The following is a 24,146-nucleotide window of genomic DNA, read 5'->3' on the forward strand; positions in this document are numbered from 1 at the left end:
CACTGCTGAGTACTTTGTTTACAATTTCAGCTGTTTATAAATGAGTATGATCACATCCCATTTGAAGCAATAACTTACCTTACGGGTGAGTGCAATTATGGAGGAAGAGTGACAGATGACTGGGACAGACGTCTACTACTGACTATGCTTGCTGACTTTTACAATACAGATATAGTGGAGAATTCACATTATAAATTTTCTCCCAGTGGCAACTATTATGCTCCCCCAAGGGGCACTTATGATGATTATATTGAATTTATTAAGGTATGATTTTACTGTATGTACAGGGTTCATATTTTAAAAAAAACATTTAGCAAGCTAAATTCAGTTTGAGCACATTTCTGTCTATAGACAACTGTAATATATTATCTTTTTACGTTATAGAAAAAAAATGCCAAATGAAATCCAAATAAAAAAATATACAATGTTGAGCATGCTGAATGCTGGTATACTATTGGTTTGAGTGTAGATCTTTTTTTTCTTTATGCTAGAAGAAAAATTCCTGCAGATTATTTGCAGAGCTATTCCATTCTCAGATGATTTGCCAAACAGTGAAATTAATTGATTAGATTAATATTTCCTCAGTCCTAAATAATTCATTTTGTCTTATTATCTAGAATCTTCCTTTTAGTCAGCAACCAGAAGTGTTTGGACTGCATGATAATGTAGATATATCAAAGGATCTCCAGCAAACAAAAATCACTTTTGAATCTCTTCTGTTGACCCAAGGAGGAAGCAATCAAGGAGGGTCTAAAAGTGGTGGCGACAGCACTTTATATGAAATTGCAGATGACATTCTTAACAAGGTAATGTGAACTGAAATAAATTATACGATAGCTGCTTCAGAATTATTTTTCTGATGTTAATCTAATCTAATTTATATTGTTTAAAGTTCTCAATTATTAAAATACAAAAACTTCATACTGACAAAAGAAGATGCATATTCTGAAATGTTCCCAATTGCAACATGTTGTGAACATTGGACGATCAGAAAGAATAAATGAAGAAAAAATGCTTTGGAATTAAACTTTCTGGGTTGTGTTTTTTTTGAAGACATTTCGCTTCTCATCCAAGAAGAAGCGAAACATCTTCAAAGAAAAACCAGAAAGTCCAGTTGCCTCTTGAAAAAAAGCACCTTTGGGACAACCATGAAGTGGATGACTGAGAATCTCCATAGACACTTTGGAATTAAAGTGTTGCAGAAAATTGTTAAGAACACTGTGAATTGATCATTTAACAGACAAAACAAGGCCAGATTGTTCCGTTGAAGTCCAAGTAATGAAGCTAGAACTTAAGATTTGTACACATATTTAAAAGTAAGAATCACCAGAGCAGACTGTGATACTTGAAAAAAAAATCAAAAGGAGACAAAAAAGAAGCTGTCAGAAGATAGATTGACAGGCATTATCCCTGACACCAGAAGGAGCATATAAAAACCCATCCAAGTTACTGACATGCAATCCTGGAGGGGGAATGTTTTTCCAGATCACAAAAAAAATGTCAAAAGCAACTGAACAAATAAGAGACAGATTTTACAGAAGAGGAGGAGGAGGAGGAGGAAAAGGAGATCAAAAGCCCGGAATGGTAGAACTTTAGTGCAGCTTTATAATCCTGCTGAAAAAACAAGTATGTTTGCAAGAAACCAAATGTGGGGCAAATGATAACATGTGCCATATTGGCATCGTTCAAATGAAACAAATTACATTGTGCATTGAATTTTGATATTGTGACTTCTATAAGCTTTCTATTATTAGAATCAGAGTTTTTTTTTAAAGGGAATATGGATAAACAAAAACGAAAACATCCAAAGAAATGAGCAATCGCAGATAGAGTATCAAATAGAATGAATGCATTTGGTCTAACTAAATTAACTATAGTTACAAATTTCCTGATTAAATAAAATCTGGGATTTCAGCGCATGTGTGGAGTATACTATATAAAGAAATGATTGAAAGTGATAATCTGAGCTGTTTATTGCTGGTAGCTCTTTTTCATTCCATGATACATTATCTTCCCGATTTTACACAATGTGGAGTCTATTGCTTTAATTAAGCAAATATTGTATGCTCCATTTCTGATGGCTCTACCCAAATATGAAATAAATCACCTGGAAATTGAACCTACACACCTAATTACCTAGTGACTGATAAAGACACTAATTTTCAACAGTTATGCCTGCACTAAAAATTATAGTTGCTTTTGGAAACAATATAAATTATCTCAATTTAGACTTCTTAGCAAAATGCTTGGCGGATTATTTAGGGGGTGTTATTATGCCATGTTAAAAAATAAATTATTTGCACATTTGCTTATATCAAACTTGAATCTTATTCAGAGATGTGGAAAGATATAAAAATGCACTAGGTATTTAAAATGTATTCAATAAATACAACTAATTTATTAATATATAAATATGTATTCAATAATAAATGTTATTGCAGTAAGGACATATTTGCTGTAACTTGAAATATGAACAACAGTTGAACTTCAATGTCAAATTCCATCATACTCAAATAAATAAAACACAACAACTCAAACAGAAAGAAAGAAATCAATAACTTCTTTGTATGAGACAAAGAGCTATCATTGGAGATGTGAATTATGAAACTGTAATTTGGTTTGTTGACTCCATTCATAATAATGTAGTAAAAAATGTTCCCTTAATTTTAATTTAATGGGGAAAAAAAGAAAGAAAATAATTTCATGTGATTTTGTTGAAATATATTTATCTCCTTAAATAATCTTCTCATTCTCTCACTGAAAACATACGTGCTATGTAGAATGTAGAATTTGAGTAATAGCTATTGGAATTTTGCAATAGGAATTTGAAGTCTTTGTATTTGCCTTACCTTAATTTATTATGGTTATATAAATACATTCATAAAACAAATGTACATTTATCAAAATTAAAATAAGTATATCAACTTTCTAGCTTCCAAAAGATTATGATATTGAGGCAGCACTTATTAAATATCCTGTGATATATGAAGAAAGTATGAATACTGTTCTGGTGCAAGAAATGGAACGTTTTAACAAGTAAGGGCTTTGTTTTCTTCATATTTTTACATATTCCATTTAATTTTCCAGATAGGCACATGGATTATACCAAATCTCCTAATCCTATAGTAGAAACTGTTAAATTACATATATGTTTTAAAGCTGTCATAACTATCCTTTTTTTTTTACAAAATAGAGAAGTACAGTATAATCATTTGTACATGTAATTATTTGTAGGTTATATAAAATTTGCAACTTGAATTATGTGTCTACATTTTTTGTACATTTAGTTTAATAAAAACCATACGCACAACTTTGGTAAATTTGAAGAAAGCAATTAAAGGATTGGTTGTGATGGATTCTGAATTAGAGGCCCTTTGTGCCAGTCTTCTTATTGGAAAAGTTGCAGAAAACTGGGCTAAACGTTCATACCCAAGTCTGAAACCACTGGGAAGCTATATTCTAGATTTTCTAGCTAGACTGAAATTCTTACAGGTAAAACAACAAGCATATAATTAATCTTTTTATTATTGTGAAATAATCTGCCATGGTTATTAATAATTTGTCATATTTTTTATAAAATATGGTTCTAAACCAAGATTATTCTTCTATTTCTTTTCCAAGGATTGGTATGATTCTGGAAAACCATGTGTGTTTTGGCTCTCAGGATTCTTTTTCACACAAGCATTTTTAACTGGAGCAATGCAGAATTATGCCAGGAAGTACACTATTCCTATTGATCTCCTGGGATATGAGTTTCAGGTAAAATTTGGTAGCAAAGGCTGAATTTTACAGATAATATACCACTGTTGGCAAACCTTTTCAGTACCGAGTGCTGAAATGGGAGTGCGTGCGCGTACGTGGGGGCGTGCTGGAAACTGCAAGGGCAGTTCCCCGGCGTGTGTGTGTCAGAGCACCAGAAACCGGAAGAGCAATTCCCTGACATGCACATGAGCTGACAAGTTCCAGCGTGCGCATGCACACCGGCCACCTGATTTTCTGGTTTCTGGCATGCGTGAACACACAAAGACCCCCTGGACAGTGTGCATGTGCGCACTGGAAACTGGAAGCTCAATGTCCCGGTGCGCACATGCATGCTGGAGAGCTGCTCTTCTGGTTTCTGGCGCTTCCGCATGTGCGAAGACCAGCTGGCGAGTGCACATGCGTGCGCCAGAACCCAGAAGAGCAACAGATGACAGGTGGTGTGCCCAGAGAGATGGCTCTGCATGTTGCTTCTGACACACATGCCATAGGTTCGCAATCACAGTTATATACTATAGGACTATATACTATAGTCTCCAAAAGTATATCAATAGACAACTGTGTTAATTCATATGTGTACCTATTTTGATTCCTCAGTCTTTCCGGGTAGATGAAAGCAGAAAACAAAAACTATAATAGGTACTAGCATCCTACTTTATTGTAGACGTAATGGAATATTTAAGAGAAATAAGGCCAGCCAATCTTGATTGTCTTTTTACTCCATCCTGTCTTTCCAGGGCATTCTAATCTTTTTGTACTAGCTGCTGTATACTGTATTTAAATATGCAAATAGCTGTGGAGAAGGTACACAACATCTGTTAGGAAAACATAAATGTAGCCTGGAAAAACCGGAAGAAGTGAGAAAAAAACTGCAGGAAATCAAACAGCTCAGTTCCTCTTAAAGGAATAGCTATAGCTAAGGTTGCATACAGGTGGGCCACAAACATACAGGCAAATGGGCGCCAACGTTGTGGTGGGGAACTTGATGTAGTTTTTTATCTTCTGCTCAGTCATTCAAAAAATTTGCAGTTTCCTTCCTTCCCAGATATTGATGGTCCTTGCTTAAAGATCCTAACTGGGATCAGAATTTGGTCACTAAGTGAAGTAGTCATTAGGCAAAACATCAAGTGACTGCATTGCTTAGCAATGGCAGCTCCACTAATCCTGGTTATTGTCATTAAGCCAGGATCACACCATTATTAGGCCAAATGCTCATGCTTCTGTTGCCATGTCATGCTCACTGTTTCAAATCCCCTCACCTGCCTGTCTCCTTCACCATCTCTGCCTTTCTGGCTACCCTGTACTCTACCACCCTTGCCACTCTGCCCTCTGGTATCTGGAGCCCAAGTGGACAATCTCTCATTTTCTTCTTGACTAGAGAGCTTTCATTGAATGGTGCAGACTGCTGTCTGTCAGCTTTTGCAATGGGGTCATCTCTGCTGCTTCAGAGACATCTAGTTTGCCATTTTCCTCACCTGGAACTCTCCCATTTTAATAGCAATCTAACTTAATAAGTGAGGACCTGGGAGACAATTAAGACACAATTCATTGTTATATACGTGCAGGTGTTTTGATCCAAAGTGAGAATGAAGTTTCGAATCCAACATCAGCACGCTTGATGCATATGTTAGAAGCTTGTTAGAGGACCCATGAGTTTTCCTGCAATTGGTTAGTAACCACTTGGAATGTACCTCATCAAAGGCACTGTTTTTTAGGGAGCTGGTAACAAGCAAAATAAAAACACCAGAGCCATGTCAGAAGAAAGTCTCTCCCTGCTTTGGATTTCCTGCTATTCATTATTAATTTATCCAGCTACACTCAACAGAAATCAAGGCCTGGATGGAACAAAAAGGAAATTTAAAGGAGAGTTATCTCCAAATACAGTACTTCCTCTGTTAGCTAGTACTAAAATTATATTTCATTGCTAAAAAGATCACTATATTTCCAATCTGAAATGAACAAAAGATTGTAACAGAGCAATAATTTATTGTTTTTATTTTGTTCAGGTTATTCCAAGGGATACTTCGACTACTGCTCCAGAAGATGGTGTTTACATCAACGGGCTATTTTTAGATGGAGCTCGCTGGGACAGAGCAAAGTTAGTAGTAAATGTGTATGGCATATACAGTATATTAAAATTGCTTCTCCACCTTTCCTTGAATATGAATTTTCAGCGTATTTTTGTAACTTGACAGCTTACATTCCCTTTTTGTAGCAAAATCAATAGGAGTAAAAGCAGGGCCATCACACTTAGATACAGAATGCTAGATAATCATCAACTGGCATGATGCAGAAAACCTGAACTATTTGCTGCTACTTGTGGTGATCTGGATGTTTTCAACAGACATACGACAGTCTAAAACATGGATGCATTAAATTGTTTTATAAAAGTCGTGAGATGTAACATATACTGTAAATTTAAAAGCAAATTTATCTTTAAAAATATGGGAATAGTAGTAAATATTCCAAATTATAATTGGGTGTGTACACTTCTTTACCACTTCACAATTAATATAAAGACATTCTTCTGTACTCCCATCTTCTAATACCTGGATGTTCTCTAACTGGGATGATCTGTCTATTAATATTTGCTCAGGTCATTTCCACTGAATTGAATAGGAAGTGGCATTCACTAATAACTTCACAAACATAACCACTCTATTCTGAAACATTAATCTTTAATTTATGGTGGAAGATCAAATTTATGATGTCTGAAGTAGTTTTCTTCTTTATCCTAATTATGTTGAACTACATAAAACTTCATTTTTTAAAACTATATTATGTTAGTTTTCCACAGTTGTTTTTTTTTTTTCCACCAGAGGGCTCCTAGGTGAACAACATCCCAAAATCCTCTTTGACATGATGCCCATTATTTGGATAAAACCAGGTAAGTGAATTTTTAAAAATATAATTATTTGAAAATGTCCAATCCCATACTGCTTGCAACAAATTACTGGATTCGATTCCTTAATATTAGATTACTAATTACTTTATAAGGTTACATAGCAAGATGTCCTAGTTGTTTCCTTTCAAGTGTTCACATCAGAACTCTTATTTTTTATATCTAGACATTAGCCAAAATAAAAGAAACATCATTATAGCTACCATCCAAGTATAATACAAAAAGTGTACTGTTGCCAGCATAGCAAAATTATATTTCTATATACATTTTCTATATACAATGATATCTCAGTACTCAACTGCTTTGAAACCCATTGAATTTGGAACTCAACACATTTTGATGTGAAAATTTTGTCCCAGTTCTCATTGTTTGGTACTCAGTGTTGGCTGCCTTGTCACCCACCACATTATTCTTTATGGGAAAAAATAGTTTGGTATTATCATTTTTGGTAGTCATCGTGCCTCCTGGAACCAATTAATGACAAGTACTGAGGGAACATATATTTTCATTTCCCTTCCCACTAAAATGTTCCTTCATGCCAAATGGGAAAAATAAGCAATTGCTATCTCTTATGTGGTAGTGAGAGAGTTAATTCTTCATAATAAAAAAAAAATTAAGATGTCAGAGAGAAGTATAAGAAGTTAATCCCTAATATTTCACTTAAAGTCACATGTTTAATTGCCCACCTCAAGAGATGCAATGTGTGTGGTGGTTGTTTCCTTCAGTTTTACTCCATCGTGCTGCAGTGCAGTTTGTAAGCTGTAGGCATTCAGTATTCTTATTTCATTTTATTCTCAGTTATTTCACCTTACGGAATTTTTCCCTTGCAGCCAAAACATCAGAGATCAAGAAATCGAATGCATATGTGTGTCCACTGTACAAGACAAGTGAACGCAAAGGAGTCCTTTCAACAACTGGGCATTCAACTAACTTTGTCATTGCAATGAAGTTGTTAACTGACCAGCCAGTCCAGCATTGGATCAAGCGAGGAGTTGCTCTACTTTGTCAGCTGGATGACTAATTATATAGAACTCAAACCAAATGAGACTAATTACTCCATATTCATATCTTTCCCTAGAACAAAGGATTTTCTAAATATGTAGACTTTCAAACTGGTAACAATATTTTACAATAAACTGAACCCATTCTTGTTTATTGATGTTTTTTCTTCTGTTCTTTTATAAGTAAAGTGTATAATATGCAAAATATCTTATTTAGTCCATCATAATTCATTTTGAAGTTGTTGAAAAATAAATTTCCTTTTGCTCAAAAATGTTGTTGCTTCCATTCAACTCTTAACATTTGAATATCTAAATATTTGATTTAGTCTGTGTTGATTTCTGCTTTCTGGACAAGTCTACTTTTTTGGAGAGTGAGAGACTCTGGAAGGTGGATTAGATTAAAATAGTTAATTCTTCATCTCCGGCTGGACAGAATATCCTCAGTGGACGATTCTTTTGCAACCATGTTTCCACATCTTCTGTGTGTATGTTTGTTTTTTTTAAATATAAAAGCATTCCAATTTGCTACTGATGTGTGGACGCCACATATCTTTATCCCGGGAGCTGGAATTAGTTCTTGATCATATTGTAGAAGAGTTGTTGTGGTAGAATAATCGATAATATGTGTTGTGTGTTGAGGCATCATTACAGTCTAAAACTAGAAGGCATTACAGAAAAAGCAAGAAGTCCATTTTTATTTATGGACTGTATTAGCACAGTAGCCTTGTTTTTGCAACATACTTAACTGGAGTGCAGGGGAAGAGTAGAACTATTTAATGGAAAATAAACTTGCTCTCCAAGTTCTGTGATTGAGAGAATATCCAAGAGGTTCTCTGCAAAATTGGTGTTTTCTGAACACTTCTTCATTGATTCAAGTGCACCTCCTATTTATACAGTAATGGCTTCTAGTACCAGAGATGTACATCTGGTTTCCATAGTTTTGGTCAATTTTAATGAAGAATAATACCTGGATTCTGTTGTTGCAAATACACTTTTTGGTTTCTGATATGATGTGTATATGAGATTTGCTAACACTCAAACTGAACTCTCTCCCCAAAATCAGTTCATATGCAATCCTCTACACAGGGCTGTAAAGCCCTATGAAGCAGTATATAAGTCTATTGCTAAGAGTAAACATTGACTTCATGGCTCATAATGAATGAATCAATGTCCTTCATGTTTTTCTATATACAACTAGTTATCTCTGAATAACTTCCCAGGTTCTTGCTGCTGCTTTAATTATATGAATAGAATAGAATTCTTTATTGGCCAAGTGTGATTGGACACAAAAGAAATTTGTTGTGCATTTAGGAATTTACTGAAATGAATTAAATTTTCTTCACAGTTATTACAATCTGATTTTAAAATGCCTGTTCTTTGGATACTTTTTGTTATTCATACATGTGGTTTATTTGCTGACCTACATTTAATCCATATATCTTGTCTGCAAGAGGGAATGTCTTACAGTCAGATATTTATAGTGAGTTATTAATGGCTGCAATGATGCAATAAGCCCAGGATCATTTTTCAATACAACAAACTTCACATTTTGGTTTTGACACTTGCTTAGAGTGAGCAATCTGTGTTTCAAATGTGGGAGAAAGGTGAGGAAAATGTGTGTTGTCATTATAAAATGTCAGTTCTCCCAAAGCTTAGCTTCCTAGCCTATTTCTAAATAATAAAAGTTAAACTTGGCATTTCTGGAATGTTGTTTTTTACTATTCCAGGAGTAACACAAGTGTGTGTGCGGGTGTTTGCAGTTGCATATTTTGCTTTTTATGTGTTAGCATTCCAAAGTGAAAAAGTGTTTTGTGATTTTCCTGTATCCTATAAACTTTCCTTAATAATTTTTAACACTTTTTCAATATTTATGCAAGTATTTGTGCATTTATTTTGATGCAGCCAAATGAAAATATATCTCAATACCATTGATTATAATGGGGGAAAATAACTGAAAACAATGCTAGTTAAAATGCTCCACTTTGGCTTAATTCTCTCACTAATTCTGTTATTATGCTGTAAGCCATTTTTAATGTACAACAATGTTTCCTGAACAGAAAGAGACTATTAAATCAAATGCCAGTGATTTTTTACAAGGAAGCATCCGCATCGCAAATGATATTACCGTATTTGTTAATAAAATCCAGATGTTCTGCATCTCTGAGCAGCTTTCAGCTGAACTGTTGCTTTTTAATGTGCATGACCCAGCACTTTCTTGACATACAGCAAATATGAGCGGAGTGAGGAAGGGCATTGCAAAAGAGATCAGTAAGAACATGTTGAGCTTAGCAAGGATGGGAGCAGTAAAGATAGGAGAAGGAAGCATGAGGAAGAATGGAGCCCTCAAACTCTGGGTTCCTTGGCACAGGCATGTGGTCAGAAAGATGAACAAAAACAAGTCAAATTGATAACCTGGTCTGCCTAGTGTGATACTGATAGTTTTGGTGTCTGTCAAGTTAATGCTCAAAAAGAGAGAGATTGAGACAAGACGGTTAAGAATTATTTGCTTTTGTTTGTCATTATATATTTCTATGTCTCTACTGATATTTCTGGAAGAAGCAACATAACATTTAACCCCACCTCGTTCTGTAATTTAAGATTTTAACCTGTATGATACCACAAAAATGCATGATGAGGAAGCTGAGGATGACATCCCTATGCAGCTTGTCATTCAGCAAAGCCTACAGGACATACCCGGAAGCAAGACAGTGGCTACTGCAAAGAGTGACAGGTGTGCTCTGCCTTTGATATATTGTTTCTAGCATCTGTTGAAATGTTTCTTGGAACAGAAAGTATGTAATTTTTGAAATAGATAGTTTCACAGAATGCTGTGCAACTGTTCACAGAATATTGTTACAGGCATGGGATTTCCATATTTTGTATGTTTATGTGATGATTTTTGAATCTTTAGGATGAGGCATATTTTTATTTATAAATGTGGCTAGTATCCATTTAATATGAAAAATCTCTACCCCCAAAAAAAGATTGACGTAAATGTATAAATTATAAAGTACCTATTTTATTTTATGTTCCATTATAATGCCAATTATAATGTTTTAGTTTTATATGTTTGTTTTTTGTTTTTAATGTTTTATTAAAGCAGAGTATTGATCTTCTACTGCCTCCGTCTAAAGAAGGGTAGGCAGCAATTTTACAGTTGTGGAGAAACTTCCTACTCTGGTAGCCAAGATCTATATGATTAATGATAATGAAGTGACTGATTATTTCATCAGAGGGACACCCTGTTTTTTTCCTTTTTAATTTTTGTTTTTAATTTCTTTTTTAGTGTCAAATAAATTCATTAATCCTGTTTTATTCTCAGTTTGTAGGCGGGGGGGAATCAAAACGTGTGCCACTCCTGTTATTGGACAGCCTGACACCATATTTGGCACATTGATCTCTAGTGGCTCTGGGGACTGTAGTAAATAAATCAATGAAAAATAAGGCATGGGGAGGCCATGAACTGCCTGTTGCCCATCTCTTGTCTATGGAGATATTTTTTTAATTGAATAGACAAAATTACTAAACGCCATTTTCCTAAGCATTACCATATTTAATTACAGTGAGGGAAACGTAGGCATTCCCCCATCCTTTCAGATAACTTCTATCATCCAATCTCCAGTGCCTTATTTTAGATTATAGAATATTGTGAACTCTTAATCAGTAGAAAATGTCAATTTTCCTGCTTCATTTTCCACAACAGTGATAAATTCCTGTGACTTCACTTTCTTCAGGAATTAGTAAGTCCTGTAATAGGAGGACACAACATGTTCCAGGCCAAGGCCCCCAGGGGGGCTACTTTCCAAAAGCCACAATGAAGAGTCAAAGCAAATTAACATTAGAATCTTTAACTTTCATTGCAATAAAATAGAGTTAACAGGATTACTCTCCAATTACATATTTAACTATTTCCCCCTTTTGTTGTGCTAACAATAACAATTTGATTCAAACTTTAAAAATGGTTTAGGAGCCATTCTTGAGACTTTTAGGAGCAAAGAAGAAAGAGCAAGAGTCTCTATTGTAATGGAATGGAGTGCAGTGAGAGAAAAGAAGAATGGCACATGTGTTGTATAATGACAGGAAGAGATATAGACAGTTGAGAGAATTGAGGGGAAAATAGGGGAAGTTGTACTAAGTGATTTATTTATCTAGTTTTCAGCCATAGAAAAAGCAGAAAGAGAAACATATGAACTCTTTGTGAAATAATAAATAAAGGCAGAATTTGACAAACTGTGGTTTTCACATGCACACACATACAGGTTAAATACCTTTAAACTGGGTCCTTTTTCCAATTAGACATGCCCACAAGAATCCTAGTGCTTACGGGTTTCAAATGTGACCGAAAGGAAATCTTCCCTACAACTAGTGACTTGGATATTTTGGTTTGACACAGTGGTGGGATTCAATTTTTTTACAACCAATTCTGTGGGCGTGGCTTGGTGAACGTGGCAGGGGAAGGATACTGCAAAATCTCCAGTCAGAGGTGGGATTTGCTGGTTCTCCAAACTACTCAAAATTTCCGCTACCGGTTCTCCAGAACTGGTTAGAACCTGCTGAATAACCACCTCTGCTTGACCATAGCATCCAGGTTGGACATATCTTGAGTCAAATTCTCTATAGCCCAGAGAAAAAAGAGCAAGTCACATGAATAGGTCTTGATACATAAAAAAATCAAAAGCATTAGGGAGTGACATTTCTATTCTGGTAGCAGTTAAAAGTGCAGGTAACCATCAAGACATGTAAACTCAAGTCAAAGAGTTTGGTAAACTATTCTCAATTCCAGAATACCCTGGAAGCTTACTCTCTAGGTGTATAGGGCCTGGTTTTTCCTGCATGAAACATCAATACATTAAATATACAAATGAAATATATTCTCTTTTTTCACCATGTTTTGCAGTTTGAAATTCAGCATGATATGAGAATATTTCTGGCTTATTTGACTTTTTTTTTTTAATGCTATTGCATTCTGTTTGCAGCATTTGTTTCACAAGAAGTCCAGATTACAGAAAGATCATCACTGCCATTCGGACAGTTAAGTAATAGGTTCAATTTTCTTGGGAATTTATAAAAATATGCAAATGATCTCAGTTACTTGTTCTCAGCCCTCATGTGCGGAGGAATTAAAAGTAGCATCTGCAGGTGTGAGGCAGCCTTTTATTATTTAAACAAGAGTTTATTACTTATTACTAAAACAAAGTGGTCTTTGAGTTCAAAGGGCATAAATTGTAGATCTTTCATACTCATAACAGGTGAAGAAGAGTCTTTACTTAAGTTGACGAGGAATGGATCTGCTTTTCAGGAAGTAGACTCCCAAGGTTGGCTTCCTCTTCATGAAGCAGCAGTACAACCAAACAAGAACATTCTAGAAATTACTTTGAAAGGTAGTGCCCCTTTGAGGACTATGTGTGATTCTTGCCAATTTCTTATATTAACTTATCAATTCAAACAAAACTCTCTTTTTCAGCCTCACATCCTAGTGTCTGGCAACAGACCAACCTGAAAGGAGAAACTCCCCTGTTTCTAGCTGTGGACAAATGTCTTGTGAAAAATGTCAATGTTCTGCTAATTAATGGGTTTGATCCTGATATTAAGAATGAAGAAGAAGATTCTGCTTTAATTATTGGTAAACCAAATTATATTGTTTGTCAACAATAATTAAACATTCCCAATTATAAAATAATGATAGCTTGCATTGATTGAATGTGATTTTTCATGCCAAATTTAAGGATATTATAGTTGCCTACATGAGAAGATATTTTCTGCCCAGTGATTCATAATCCAAAAAAGACAATTTTTCTAAATGTGAATGAAGAACAGCATTGTAAAATGTTTATATCTTATTTTTTAAAAACTGAAAAACAGATTTATTTTAAAGTTTAGCACTTCATTTTGCTGTGCGATTCTTTTAATCATATACAAGCGACATGTGAGACTGCTAAACAAAGGTTGTCTGATGTGCTCAGGGGAGATTGAATAGTTTAATAGCTGATAGTTAAATGAAATGTTCAAATGATGCTCTTTCATATTTTAATATTTTACAGCAATTACACACGAATCATATGAAATTGCTTCCTTGTTGATACAATTTGGAGCCAATACCAATCTACAGTGTATCAACAAAAGGACAGCTTTACACGAGGCAGCCAGATTAGGCTTGAAAGATATGGTGGAATTACTGCTTTGGTCCAAAGCAGATCCAGATCCACGAAGTTCATATGGGCTCACCCCTCTAGCGTTGGCAGCACAGAATGGGCATACAGAAATTCTGGAACTCCTACTGCGTAAAGGTGAGATGTTCTGTATAAACCCTTCAGTGTTAAATGTACTGATCTACAGAACAATTCTATTTCCTTGATATTAATAATGTAGTGATTTTATGTTGATATAAACTAAACACATAAACACCATATAATTTTTGATTTATTATTAAAAAAAGTTTATTGTTATTTTCTCAATAGGTGCCAACATCCTTTCTCAAGCATCAGATTCTGCATCTATATTATTTGAGGCTGCTGGAGGAGGAAACCCAGATTCCATCTCTCTCCTACTAGAATATGGAGCTGATGCCAACGTACCAAAGCAATCTGGTCATCTTCCTATCCATAGAGCTGCTTATAGAGGTCATTTCTTGTGAGTTACATTATACTGGTTCCATTTATGGAACTGGGGTGGAGCCGGGAGAGAGGGAGGGAAAGTAATCTATTCTACTTTGTGGTTTACCATATCTCTGATGAGAGACAAACATTTCTTTACTGTTTGTCAAATCCTGAGTTACGAGGTAGAAAAGTCTTCATCTTCAAAAATTATGTAGAAAAAGCTTGTAGCTTGCTCAGCTGCTGACGTTGTCCTTCCTACACATCTGTGAAAGGAAGTCCATTCTCTTTTGCTGTCCTAGGACTGTCCTAGTCCTGTGACACAAAAACATTTGTAGAAGTTAGGCCAATTGATGGGGGAGGGGTTGTATCTATCTGATATCATTACACATTCTTTATGTTTTATGTGAATATGAATATTCTGTTGGTATTAGAACAGTCTTCCACAGCTAAGCTTGTGAATATAGAAGAATAAAGACCTGAATTGACCAGAACATTTTGTTTCTTTTGGACTGCTCTTACTGTAGCACCTTAAGGAATTTATTCTTCTTTATAAAATTACTTTAAATAACCAGCTTGCATTTGTCTTTCTCCCTTTCTTCTCCCATTTTATTATTTGCTGAGTTTTTAAAAGATTTTTTCCCCACTGAAATTCTTGTCTTTTTATATGCATTTTACTAAATGGCTAAAAAGTTGAGTTGATGGAAACTCTTCTCTTACAGAAGCTTACAATTCTAGCCTCCTTATGGTGATCTCATTGTCTTTTCTGGAAGGAAGCACTGAGGTATAAATGAAGAGTAATTTTTTTTTTAAAAGAACGTTTATATTTATCTTATTGCTAGGGCTTTACAGATTTTGATTCCAGTCACAGATTTCAATGCCATAAAGGAGAGTGGAATCAGCCCACTTCACTCGGCAGCAGCAGGAGGACATTCTCAGTGTCTTGAATTTCTACTCAAATCTGGGTTTGATGCTAATTTTATGTTGCATCGAAGAGTTCAGAAAAACTATGATGATGAGAGAAGGTCAGCACTGTATTTTGCGGTCTCTAATGGGGATATTGAGTCTGCTCGTTTGCTCCTGGATGCCGGAGCCCTACCAAATCAAGACCCTGTTAATTGCCTCCAAGTGGCCTTGAGAATGAGTAACTATGAACTCATCAGTCTCCTGCTTCGCCATGGAGCCAACGTGAATTACTTTTGTAGAATCAATACAACCCATTTTCCATCGGCTCTACAGTACACACTGAAAGATGAAGTCCTCTTAAGGATGTTGCTGACTAATGGATACAATGTTTCCCGCTGTTTTGATTGTCCTCATGGAAACAGCAAGCATTCCAAGTACCTATTTGAAGGGTGGACCTCAACTGTTATCAAAGACACAATGGTAAGTACTTCTTGGGGGGGGGGAGATTAATCCTTCCTTTATATGCTGATTAGTACTTATAAATTGCTCAGTGTTTAAGGGATGATGGGATTTGTTTGGTTTTCAAAACTGAAAAGGATCATAATGCATTCTATAGAATAAATGGCAAGTATTTAGTTATGTCTGCTTGGTATTTTTGTGAAATTGTATTACATGTATGGCTATTTTGCTTCATTTTGCTGCTGATTTAGTCTGGGGTGCATCAGGCACTTCATAATATAAGGCATTAAATGCTGTGTTCTCATGTTCTTGTTTTTTCCCCCCTCAGTTCTGTGAAGTGATTACACTGTCATGGTTAAGGCATCTGTCTGGGAAGGTAGTGCGAGTGATGCTAGATTATGTAGATCATATTAGAATATGCTCTAAACTTCAAGATACTCTTCAAGAACAAAAACTGTGGCCAGAAATCAAAGCAATTTTGTGTAAGTGTCAAATATAGTTATCGGCAGACATTATAGAATGTAAAGATAATTGACACAATGCACTCTAATTTTCAAATTGATTGATCCATTCTTTATGTGCCATCAAGTCGATCACATTTTTTTTCCCCATGACAATCTGTTCCTGACACGGTGTTCCAGCATTGCACTCCCTGCCAGTATAATTGAGTGTATCTACTTTGCATAATTTTCAAATTAGTAGCTGTATCATTTGGAAAACTATTTTTACTCCTATATATGATTAGAATAAACCAATGAAAAGGTTTAATTTTGGTAAATATAATTTAAAATAATTTTAATTATTTAAGAAATACTTTATACATTGTATTTTGACAGTCAGTATCTCCCCATTACTAAATATGACTGGATTTTTCAAAATACTTTATTGAAGCAGAGATCACAGTAATCTACTTATACATAAAAATCTTTACACAGAGCAATATCTTTACTACTTATTAGTGATTAGTAAGCAGTACTTTCTTCTATGCCTCAGCATTATAAGTGCTAAGGCATAGAAGAAAGTAGTATCTTCTAAAATATCTTCTAGATCTATTTCCTCATATAATTTTATCATTGCAATTAGCACAGTTAAAAGTTTAAAACTTGCCACATTGAATAAAGAACACACTGAGCACAAATACCATCCTATGATGAAGAAAAGATCTCATACTAAATGTATTATAACCAGGGGTGGGATTCAAATTTTTTAACAACTGGTTCTGTGGGTGTGGCTTAGTTGGTGGGCGTGCCTTGGTGGTCATGTGACTGGGTGGATGTGGCTTGGTGGTCATGTTATTGGCTAGGCGTGGCCAACTCAATATCACTCATATCGAGGCACGGGTCTCCTCACCTGGCCTCTCATGACTGTCGGGATGCTGCAACAGTCATAAGTGTGAAAAATGGTCATGTCACTTTTTTCAGTGCCATTTTAACTTTGAATGGTCACTCCACACACTTTGTACCAACAAAGGAGGGGAAAAATTCCAGAGATGTTCCTGAGTCAGGAAGTCTAGTTCTGCCAAGAATGTAATAAGGTTTAACGGAGAGGCAGTTTCTGTAAGCAACACCAGAGTGTTTCCTTCCTGCCTTCCTTACAGGATTAGGCCAGTAATTTCTTCCAACAACCGGTTCTCCGAACTGCTTAGAATGTTAACAACAGGTTCTAGCGAATAGATTATAACATACCAGACTTGTATCCAATTTCTAGATATAAGTACTTGTGGCAGAAGTTAACTCATGCTTTATTCCAAAGCCCTCCCTAAATTTTTAACACTGTATCAGTGTCAAAACTCAACTCCACTGGGCTCACAATGATCAATCAAAGTTATAATAAAATCAATAAAAGATAAACATCAAAGATTAGAAGTGCAATGAAGGAGTCTCATTCTCCCTTGCTAAAGGCCTACATCAGGAGTCTCCAAACTTGGCAACTTTAAGACTTGGGGACTTCAACTCCCAGAATTCCTCAGCCAGCAAAGCTGCCTGAAGAATTCTGAAAGTTGAAGTCCCCAAGTCTGAAAGTTGCTAAAGTTGGAGACCCCTGGCCTACACCACGGCTCTGCTAAACAACAGTAGAGTTGGGGGGGTCAGAGTCCAGGTCAGCGCAAATCTGAGCAACTTGATCCAGATTTATCTCAATAATCCTCACAGTGAGCCAACAGATATTCTGAGGGAACCCTCCCTACCCAATAGAGACCAGGTTAATAATCTGAACAGGAAGATAATGTGGTCATTCCCTTTCCATGGTTCCCATCATGTTTATCTCTTCATCCAGCTCTTTCTTATGAGCTATAATCAGTTGTAGGAATGGATAATTCATATTACATACACCTATTATTTTATTTTCAGCAAACACACGTCCTTTGCAACATCTTTGCCGTCTGAGAATCCGAAAATGCTTAGGACGTTTACGACTGCGCTGTCCAGTGTTCTTGACATTTCTGCCAATACCAAACCGTTTGAAAGAATATATCCTCTATAAGGAGTATGACCTCTATGGACAAGGACATCTAAAAGGAATCTACTAAGTGAAATGCATAAAAGTGCAGTTGGAAGATAGCCTATATATAAATGTACAAAGATATTAAAAGCATGTTTAATATAGAATTCTAGTTGGTACCAATATATCTGGTTGCTTTATACTAGAGTGCAAAAAAGTACTTTGATGAAGAGTTAATGAAACGAAACACTATCAAACCTCAATGCAGTTTTGCAGATCTGATTTATGGCATTTTCATTTGCATAGATATATGAACTAACCATGTTAATTTGAAATATCTAACACTGCACAAATGTAAATTATGTAACAACACTCAAATGATGTACTCTGGGAGCTGATGTCCCAAAACCCTGTGATATTTTGATTCAATGGAAGGAAGATTGGTCTGGGAAAAAGGAGTTCCCTATAATATTCTATCAGTGGAGGGGGTTCTCCTTGCAACGCTCCATAGGCTCACAAAATCCACTGCAATTTTTCCATGTTAGCTGTAAATATTGAAAGCAGTTTCTTAAAGACTAGCAAGAGTTAAATATGACTGTGTGTCCTTTACTCATAGGTGCCCACATTGTACCGAAATAATTGCATGCTGTTTTAACACATAACATTTTCAAGAAGTACAAGCAGGGCATGACTATACTGCCTAATCTTGACTCTTTCTTTATGAATACTGAATATTCCCTTTAGAAGGAAAACAATTTGCATATGTAAGAGGTGTTAATTGGCACACACAAAAATAGGTCATGTATAAACTCATGGAAGATCTTTTGGTTGGTACTTGTATTTTTAAGCAATACTTCTTGTATATCTCTTAAAAATTATATTTAACTTTAAAATTTGGCTTTCCAGGTGAAGTTTAGTCTTAGATTTTGTATATGTGTTATTCAGATACCTTAATAGCTTAGGGTTTTGCCGCCTATATCCTTAAGATGCAATTTAAAATCCTATGCCTTTTTTATTGCAAGTATTCAAAAACAAAGTAACTTCAAAACTTTGCAACTTCAAAAACAATCTGTTTTACAACCCCAAAAGGTTTTCTTTGAAAAGCAGTATTGTAAATGAAGTATTTCCAAAATAACTGTCGCCATGTACCTTTACATTACAGGTGTAATTAAAATTGTATATCCTTGTCTTGTGTATTGCCTACACCAATTGTATATTTTTAGTTATTTGACAAAGTATTTGAAATATTTATCAAATAGTATTATGTCACAAGTATTGCTTCATCTTGTCTAAGAAACTGCAACCACTTGTTAAAAATACAATATTTACAGATTTAATTTTCATAGAAGATAAGTCTTCTTCTATATTCTAATCAAATAAAAATAGGACCACCAGCTGTTAGTTTTGCTTTATTAAATACAATAAATGAATCTCTATTATATGGATATTCTTCCATTACTGACAGATTTAAAATGCATTTCACAAAGGTATTTTGAAATATATTTCCAATATATGATGTGCTTTGAAGAACAAATGCTGATTAAATATTTACATAAATATTGTAGAAAAGCATCCTCTAAAATTGACTGGATTTCACTGAAATCTTTCCCAAATTGTTTTATTAGTGTCAAGATTTTACTTTGCAATTGACAATATTGAGCAGACAATCACTAAATATTAATACAAATATTAAGAGAAATTAAGAGTTTTAATTAGACTTTCAATTTAAAAATCACAATCACCAAAACAAGACTAAATCATTGTTTTCTGATTCACTCACTGTATTATAAAAGCCACCCAAAATTTTTTGTACAAACCTCTTCGCTCATTTACAGATTTCATTATGGAACATTATTTTCTCAATTACATGATGGATGATTAGTCCTGTTACACCATGTCATGATTTCTGACTGCCTGACAATATCCATGCATGAATTAGAAAAACATGTCCCTGTGTGCAATTCAATTTCCCCAGGAGTGTGAAGGACATTGTGCTACAAGGGAGGCAAAAGTTTTGTTCAAGCAGAAATGTGCTTAGTTAGCCCATGTATTTGCAGAAAGAAAGTGATTTCAGTTACAGGTGGGGAAAAAAAAGAAAAATAAACAGGATAATAATTTTGTTGAGATATCACAAATAGCAATCCTGATTTTTTTAAAATCAACCCTATAAATTAGCTGAATGCCTCTGATTTACAATACATGCAAAAATATGTTTCTATAGTTCATCAGAGATGAGTATCTTATTCAAAGAAATATAGCAATTTTAACTTTAATGTTGTCCTTAGAAATATGATTCAGTACGGAAGGCAACTTAGAAAGTATACTTGTCCAGCAACAGAACACAATTGCCAAGTTCATTTGTGCCTTGACTGCATAACATTTGTGTATGCAAAAGCAAATCTGACTCAGTTCAATGGAGTTTACCTTCAGAAGAACAAGAACAGAACAGCTGACTCCAAGGTCTATCCGCTGGCTCCAAACAATAAACCAATCAAGACAGCCAAATCATACTTTTTTGCCTACTCAGAGAATATTCCCGCTAGAAAATCTAATATGGGAACTAGAGCTACTCAATACAATCCATATGAGTTGGATTTGAACTCCAGAAGAGTAGCCTGTGAACTGTTTTATAATAAAGATCATTTGGTATTATTCACATTATAATACATGTTTACAGAGAATATACACACTACTGGTTTCAAATGAATTGGTGATTTACTTAAATTCATGATTTCATGGTAATATGTGGCTTAACATTGCTGTAAATTGTGGATAAACAATTGCAACAGATATTGCCAAATTTGAGTGAGGTGGCCTAAAATAGAACAGAATGTATGATTTCCATATCTGCAATTTTATACTCAAGTTGAAACATAAGAAAAGCTTTCAAAAACTGGCAGGAAACTTCTCACTGAGCAATCACAGCTCCACTTTTATTTCTTGGGTCTCCAAGTATCTTTTATTCCCTTGCAATTAGGAACAAAGAACATACATCCCTACTTGATCTCAAAAGACTTTCCAGTCCAGGTTAATTGGTCTTCAACGGTTTTTTTTCTCCAAAGTCTGTGATCTACTTCCAATTTCCATACAATTTCTGTTTCCAGATTTCAATATAAAAGAGGACAAACTTACAGTATCTATGATATATTCATAAGGGAATGAAAAATCACTGCATTCTTTGTAATACTACATTCCTCACGAATCAATAAGCTCATATGGAATCACAAGTACCTGCCTGATTTTTCTCAGCTTTAGCAAATATGTGCAATTTGTATGTATTTCTGTTACATGTGGATTTAGGTAAATATGACAACAGGTGTTAGAAAAATTATCTGATAGTTTTTCCATGCAACTGATTCTATCACCAACATAATCTCAAACTTTTGCTAATGAGAAGACACTTACTTACAAAACTTGATTCCAATAATCATGGCAATTCTGTTGGAAGTGTATGCACTTTATTCTCATCTAGACATTTAAAAATCAATTTGTATAATGTTACAAATATACGCAGTGCATTGACACTCCGAGGTACTTTCCAGTGTTTGGTTGAATGTCTTTGCCACCCTCCACGAAAGTGCTCTATGTATACAGAGGAGAAGCCAAGATCACTACCAGCCAGTACAATTTCAAGTAAAAATGATATTCTCATATTTCATCTTAAAACAAAGTGCAGTGACACTAATTCCCTTGAACTCATACACTCAGCACATGCAAAAGTATTAATTAAAAGTTATCAGGCTGCTTCCATTATTGACCCTGCCATTTTTAGGAATCAAAATTGGCTTTTTGTTCAGAGGCTTAGGACACTTTGAAGACTAATATGACCCAATTGTTATGAGATCAAATGTTAGTATTTAAAAACAGAAGAAGACTCTTATTTTACTGCAGGAGACTAAAAACAATCTCTCTGAAAATGAAGAAAAGAAACTGAAGATAAAAATTTTCTATCTACTTCTTAAGTTACACAAATTACTTTCTAAGTCACCAGAACAGCTAGGTAATTGAAACAGAAGACGTTCTGTAATATCCAAATCTGCTACAGCCATGAACATTTCACTACATTTCTTTATGGTATGAGAACAAAAATCCGTAATTACACTGAGCCATTTAAGAAAGATCAACCTTAATGAGTGAGAATACGGAGTTGGATCATGTAAAACAAATTTACATGATTTGTTTTGTAAATTTACATTTCAATTTATCATTTCAGACAAGAGGTTTAAAGGCTTGCACTGAAGGTGCTTCATGCATCAGATTCTTGCTTCTTCTTTCCATCTTCACCCAAATCACTATCTTCTGATGGGCTATTGCTAAGAACTACAAACTGTCCTTCACCAATACTCTGATTGGATCGACTAGAAGCAGCAATTAATCGACTTTGCTCTTCTAAATCCTGGGGGAAAAAAATACATTTACTGATTTATGTATAAGCTATGTGAATATTACTTTAAATAGTAAATAATAAAGAGATCATTATTAGCAACTATTTACTGTGGCCAGTAAGTCACACACTAAAAGTAGTCCTTATTTAGCAACCACAATTGACCAGGAAAGGATTACAAGAGAATAAATAGACACAAATTGAAAATACACATTGAAAGCAATGTGCTGGTGCTGGCAGCTATGAGAGTATTATGCAAACTAACCAGTGTATTCCCCATTGTAATCCTGCTTACTCTCTTGTAATATTTTTTTCTCCAACCTGTCCCACTCTGCAAGCAGAGGGGGAAAAAAGAAAAACATGTCAGGTACAGGACAATGCACACTGACTGTAATGTTGATTGTGTAGACTGAGGGACAGCATTGACACTAACTTTGAACAAGATATGGTAAGCAATGACTACTTGCATTAAAAATGAATTACCAAGATTCATCCACCTGAACATAAAGCTTTATATGGGGCTATACAGAACTTCAATCATTCAGCAATGTGAAGAATATGATTTATGCTGAGTGATACTTTTGGTGCAGTACCCTATTTCCAACCACAGTTGAGTCACAAGTCTCCTGGCCATCCAAAGTAGGCCATTGCTTGTCAGGTTCTAGCAACTAGTCATTTTTTACTACCTCCAATGTTGCCATGTAAACATGTCTGCTTTAATCTAAAACCAATCAATATCAGTATTGTGAGGAACAGTAATTTCTCATGTTTATTCAATTTCAATAAAATGGCTATTTTGAAAGTTCAAAAATCCAGTTAAACCTTGATCAAATGCATACCTTTTCAATTTGTTTCTGTTTATTGAGCTCTTTTTTCTGTTTTTCCTTTTCTCTTTCTATTTCTTTCTGTTTTTCTGATGATCTTCGATCCTGAGTTTTTTTAAAAAGAACATGCCGAATACCAAAAGGTAACATTATTTTCACGGAATTGATTGCTACTTTGTTTGCCTGAAAAATTGCCCAAATATAGGTTTCCAAATACTCTTACTGCTTTTCAAAGAAAAGTATTAAAACTCTTGGCTTTCACATCATATCAGTATATCACATCAGTTATACAATAGAAAAATAAACTAAACAGTAATTTAAAGATTTAAAGACCAGGATGCTTACTTAATTGTTTCTCCAAATAGTAATTTGTTTATTCACAAAACACTCCGTCACTATATGATTCTGCTTCTCAATTATATTCACTTGTTTGAATCAGATGAAGGTGCCAGAGGCACTTTCTTAAAAGGTATACTAGGATAGGAAAAAAAAAAACATTCTTCTTCTCAAATCCAGCTAAAAAATGTTGAAGGATGGTTCACATGTGCCTGGAACTCCCTCACAGGGATGCGCAATGATCACTTCAAGAATCAGAATTACAGCTACCTATCCTTCTGTTTTAACTTTGCACTTTATTTATATACATATTACATGCTTTGCAAACTATGTATAAAGTCAACAAACATAACAAACTGGAAAACAAAAAACCCCTCACATTTGGCACATATAGACTTGCTGAGCCACATTCAAAAAAAGAAGCAATACTTCCAAAGAGATTTTACTTCCTGATTTGGACAATAAAGCAACATTATTTCAAGGATTAAGAAGAATGTAAATTGTGTGTACAATACAGATAGTCCTCGACTTACACAATTGAGC

At 34.9% G+C, this 24,146-nt stretch overlaps 3 protein-coding genes across 5 annotated transcripts in view; 2 read left to right on the forward strand and 1 right to left on the reverse strand.

Moving 5' to 3' along the window:
* The window catches only part of DNAH12 (dynein axonemal heavy chain 12), a 107,242-nt gene extending 99,426 nt beyond the window's left edge, over positions 1-7,816 (forward strand). For all 3 annotated transcript variants that reach the window (XM_087954750.1, XM_087954748.1, XM_087954749.1), the window contains 8 exons: positions 31-264; positions 618-806; positions 2,933-3,036; positions 3,288-3,492; positions 3,622-3,759; positions 5,766-5,857; positions 6,579-6,646; positions 7,492-7,816. In XM_087954750.1, coding sequence (XP_087810876.1) covers positions 31-264; positions 618-806; positions 2,933-3,036; positions 3,288-3,492; positions 3,622-3,759; positions 5,766-5,857; positions 6,579-6,646; positions 7,492-7,682 — 1,221 coding nt within the window. In that variant the 3' untranslated portion in view covers positions 7,683-7,816. The remainder of the gene's footprint in view (positions 1-30; positions 265-617; positions 807-2,932; positions 3,037-3,287; positions 3,493-3,621; positions 3,760-5,765; positions 5,858-6,578; positions 6,647-7,491) is intronic.
* An 82-nt stretch (positions 7,817-7,898) lies between these two features.
* On the forward strand, positions 7,899-20,142 carry ASB14 (ankyrin repeat and SOCS box containing 14). The gene is made up of 10 exons (XM_087954170.1): positions 7,899-9,266; positions 10,261-10,393; positions 12,639-12,701; positions 12,751-13,043; positions 13,127-13,285; positions 13,704-13,949; positions 14,121-14,292; positions 15,098-15,641; positions 15,949-16,102; positions 17,969-20,142. Exons 1-10 carry the CDS (start codon positions 9,254-9,256, stop codon positions 18,145-18,147), a joined length of 1,956 nt encoding a protein of 651 aa, XP_087810296.1. The 5' UTR covers positions 7,899-9,253; the 3' UTR covers positions 18,148-20,142.
* Positions 19,456-24,146, reverse strand: part of APPL1 (adaptor protein, phosphotyrosine interacting with PH domain and leucine zipper 1) — a 39,406-nt gene continuing 34,715 nt past the window's right edge. The window contains exons 21-22 of the mRNA XM_026677578.2: positions 23,283-23,372; positions 19,456-22,455 (exon numbers count right to left, since the gene is read on the reverse strand). Coding sequence (XP_026533363.1) covers positions 22,306-22,455; positions 23,283-23,372 — 240 coding nt within the window. The 3' untranslated portion in view covers positions 19,456-22,305. The remainder of the gene's footprint in view (positions 22,456-23,282; positions 23,373-24,146) is intronic.

This window comes from Notechis scutatus, chromosome 2 (genome assembly GCF_049901735.1).
Source record: "Notechis scutatus isolate UNSWTSFEM ecotype Mainland chromosome 2, rNotScu1.2, whole genome shotgun sequence".
NCBI classification, from domain to species: domain Eukaryota; kingdom Metazoa; phylum Chordata; class Lepidosauria; order Squamata; family Elapidae; genus Notechis; species Notechis scutatus.

Coding starts and splice junctions, on each gene's coding strand:
- ASB14 (XM_087954170.1), top strand. Junction 13,044..13,126: donor TCTAGAAATTACTTTGAAAG/GTAGTGCCCCTT, acceptor TCTCTTTTTCAG/CCTCACATCCTAGTGTCTGG. Junction 15,642..15,948: donor CTGTTATCAAAGACACAATG/GTAAGTACTTCT, acceptor TTCCCCCCTCAG/TTCTGTGAAGTGATTACACT.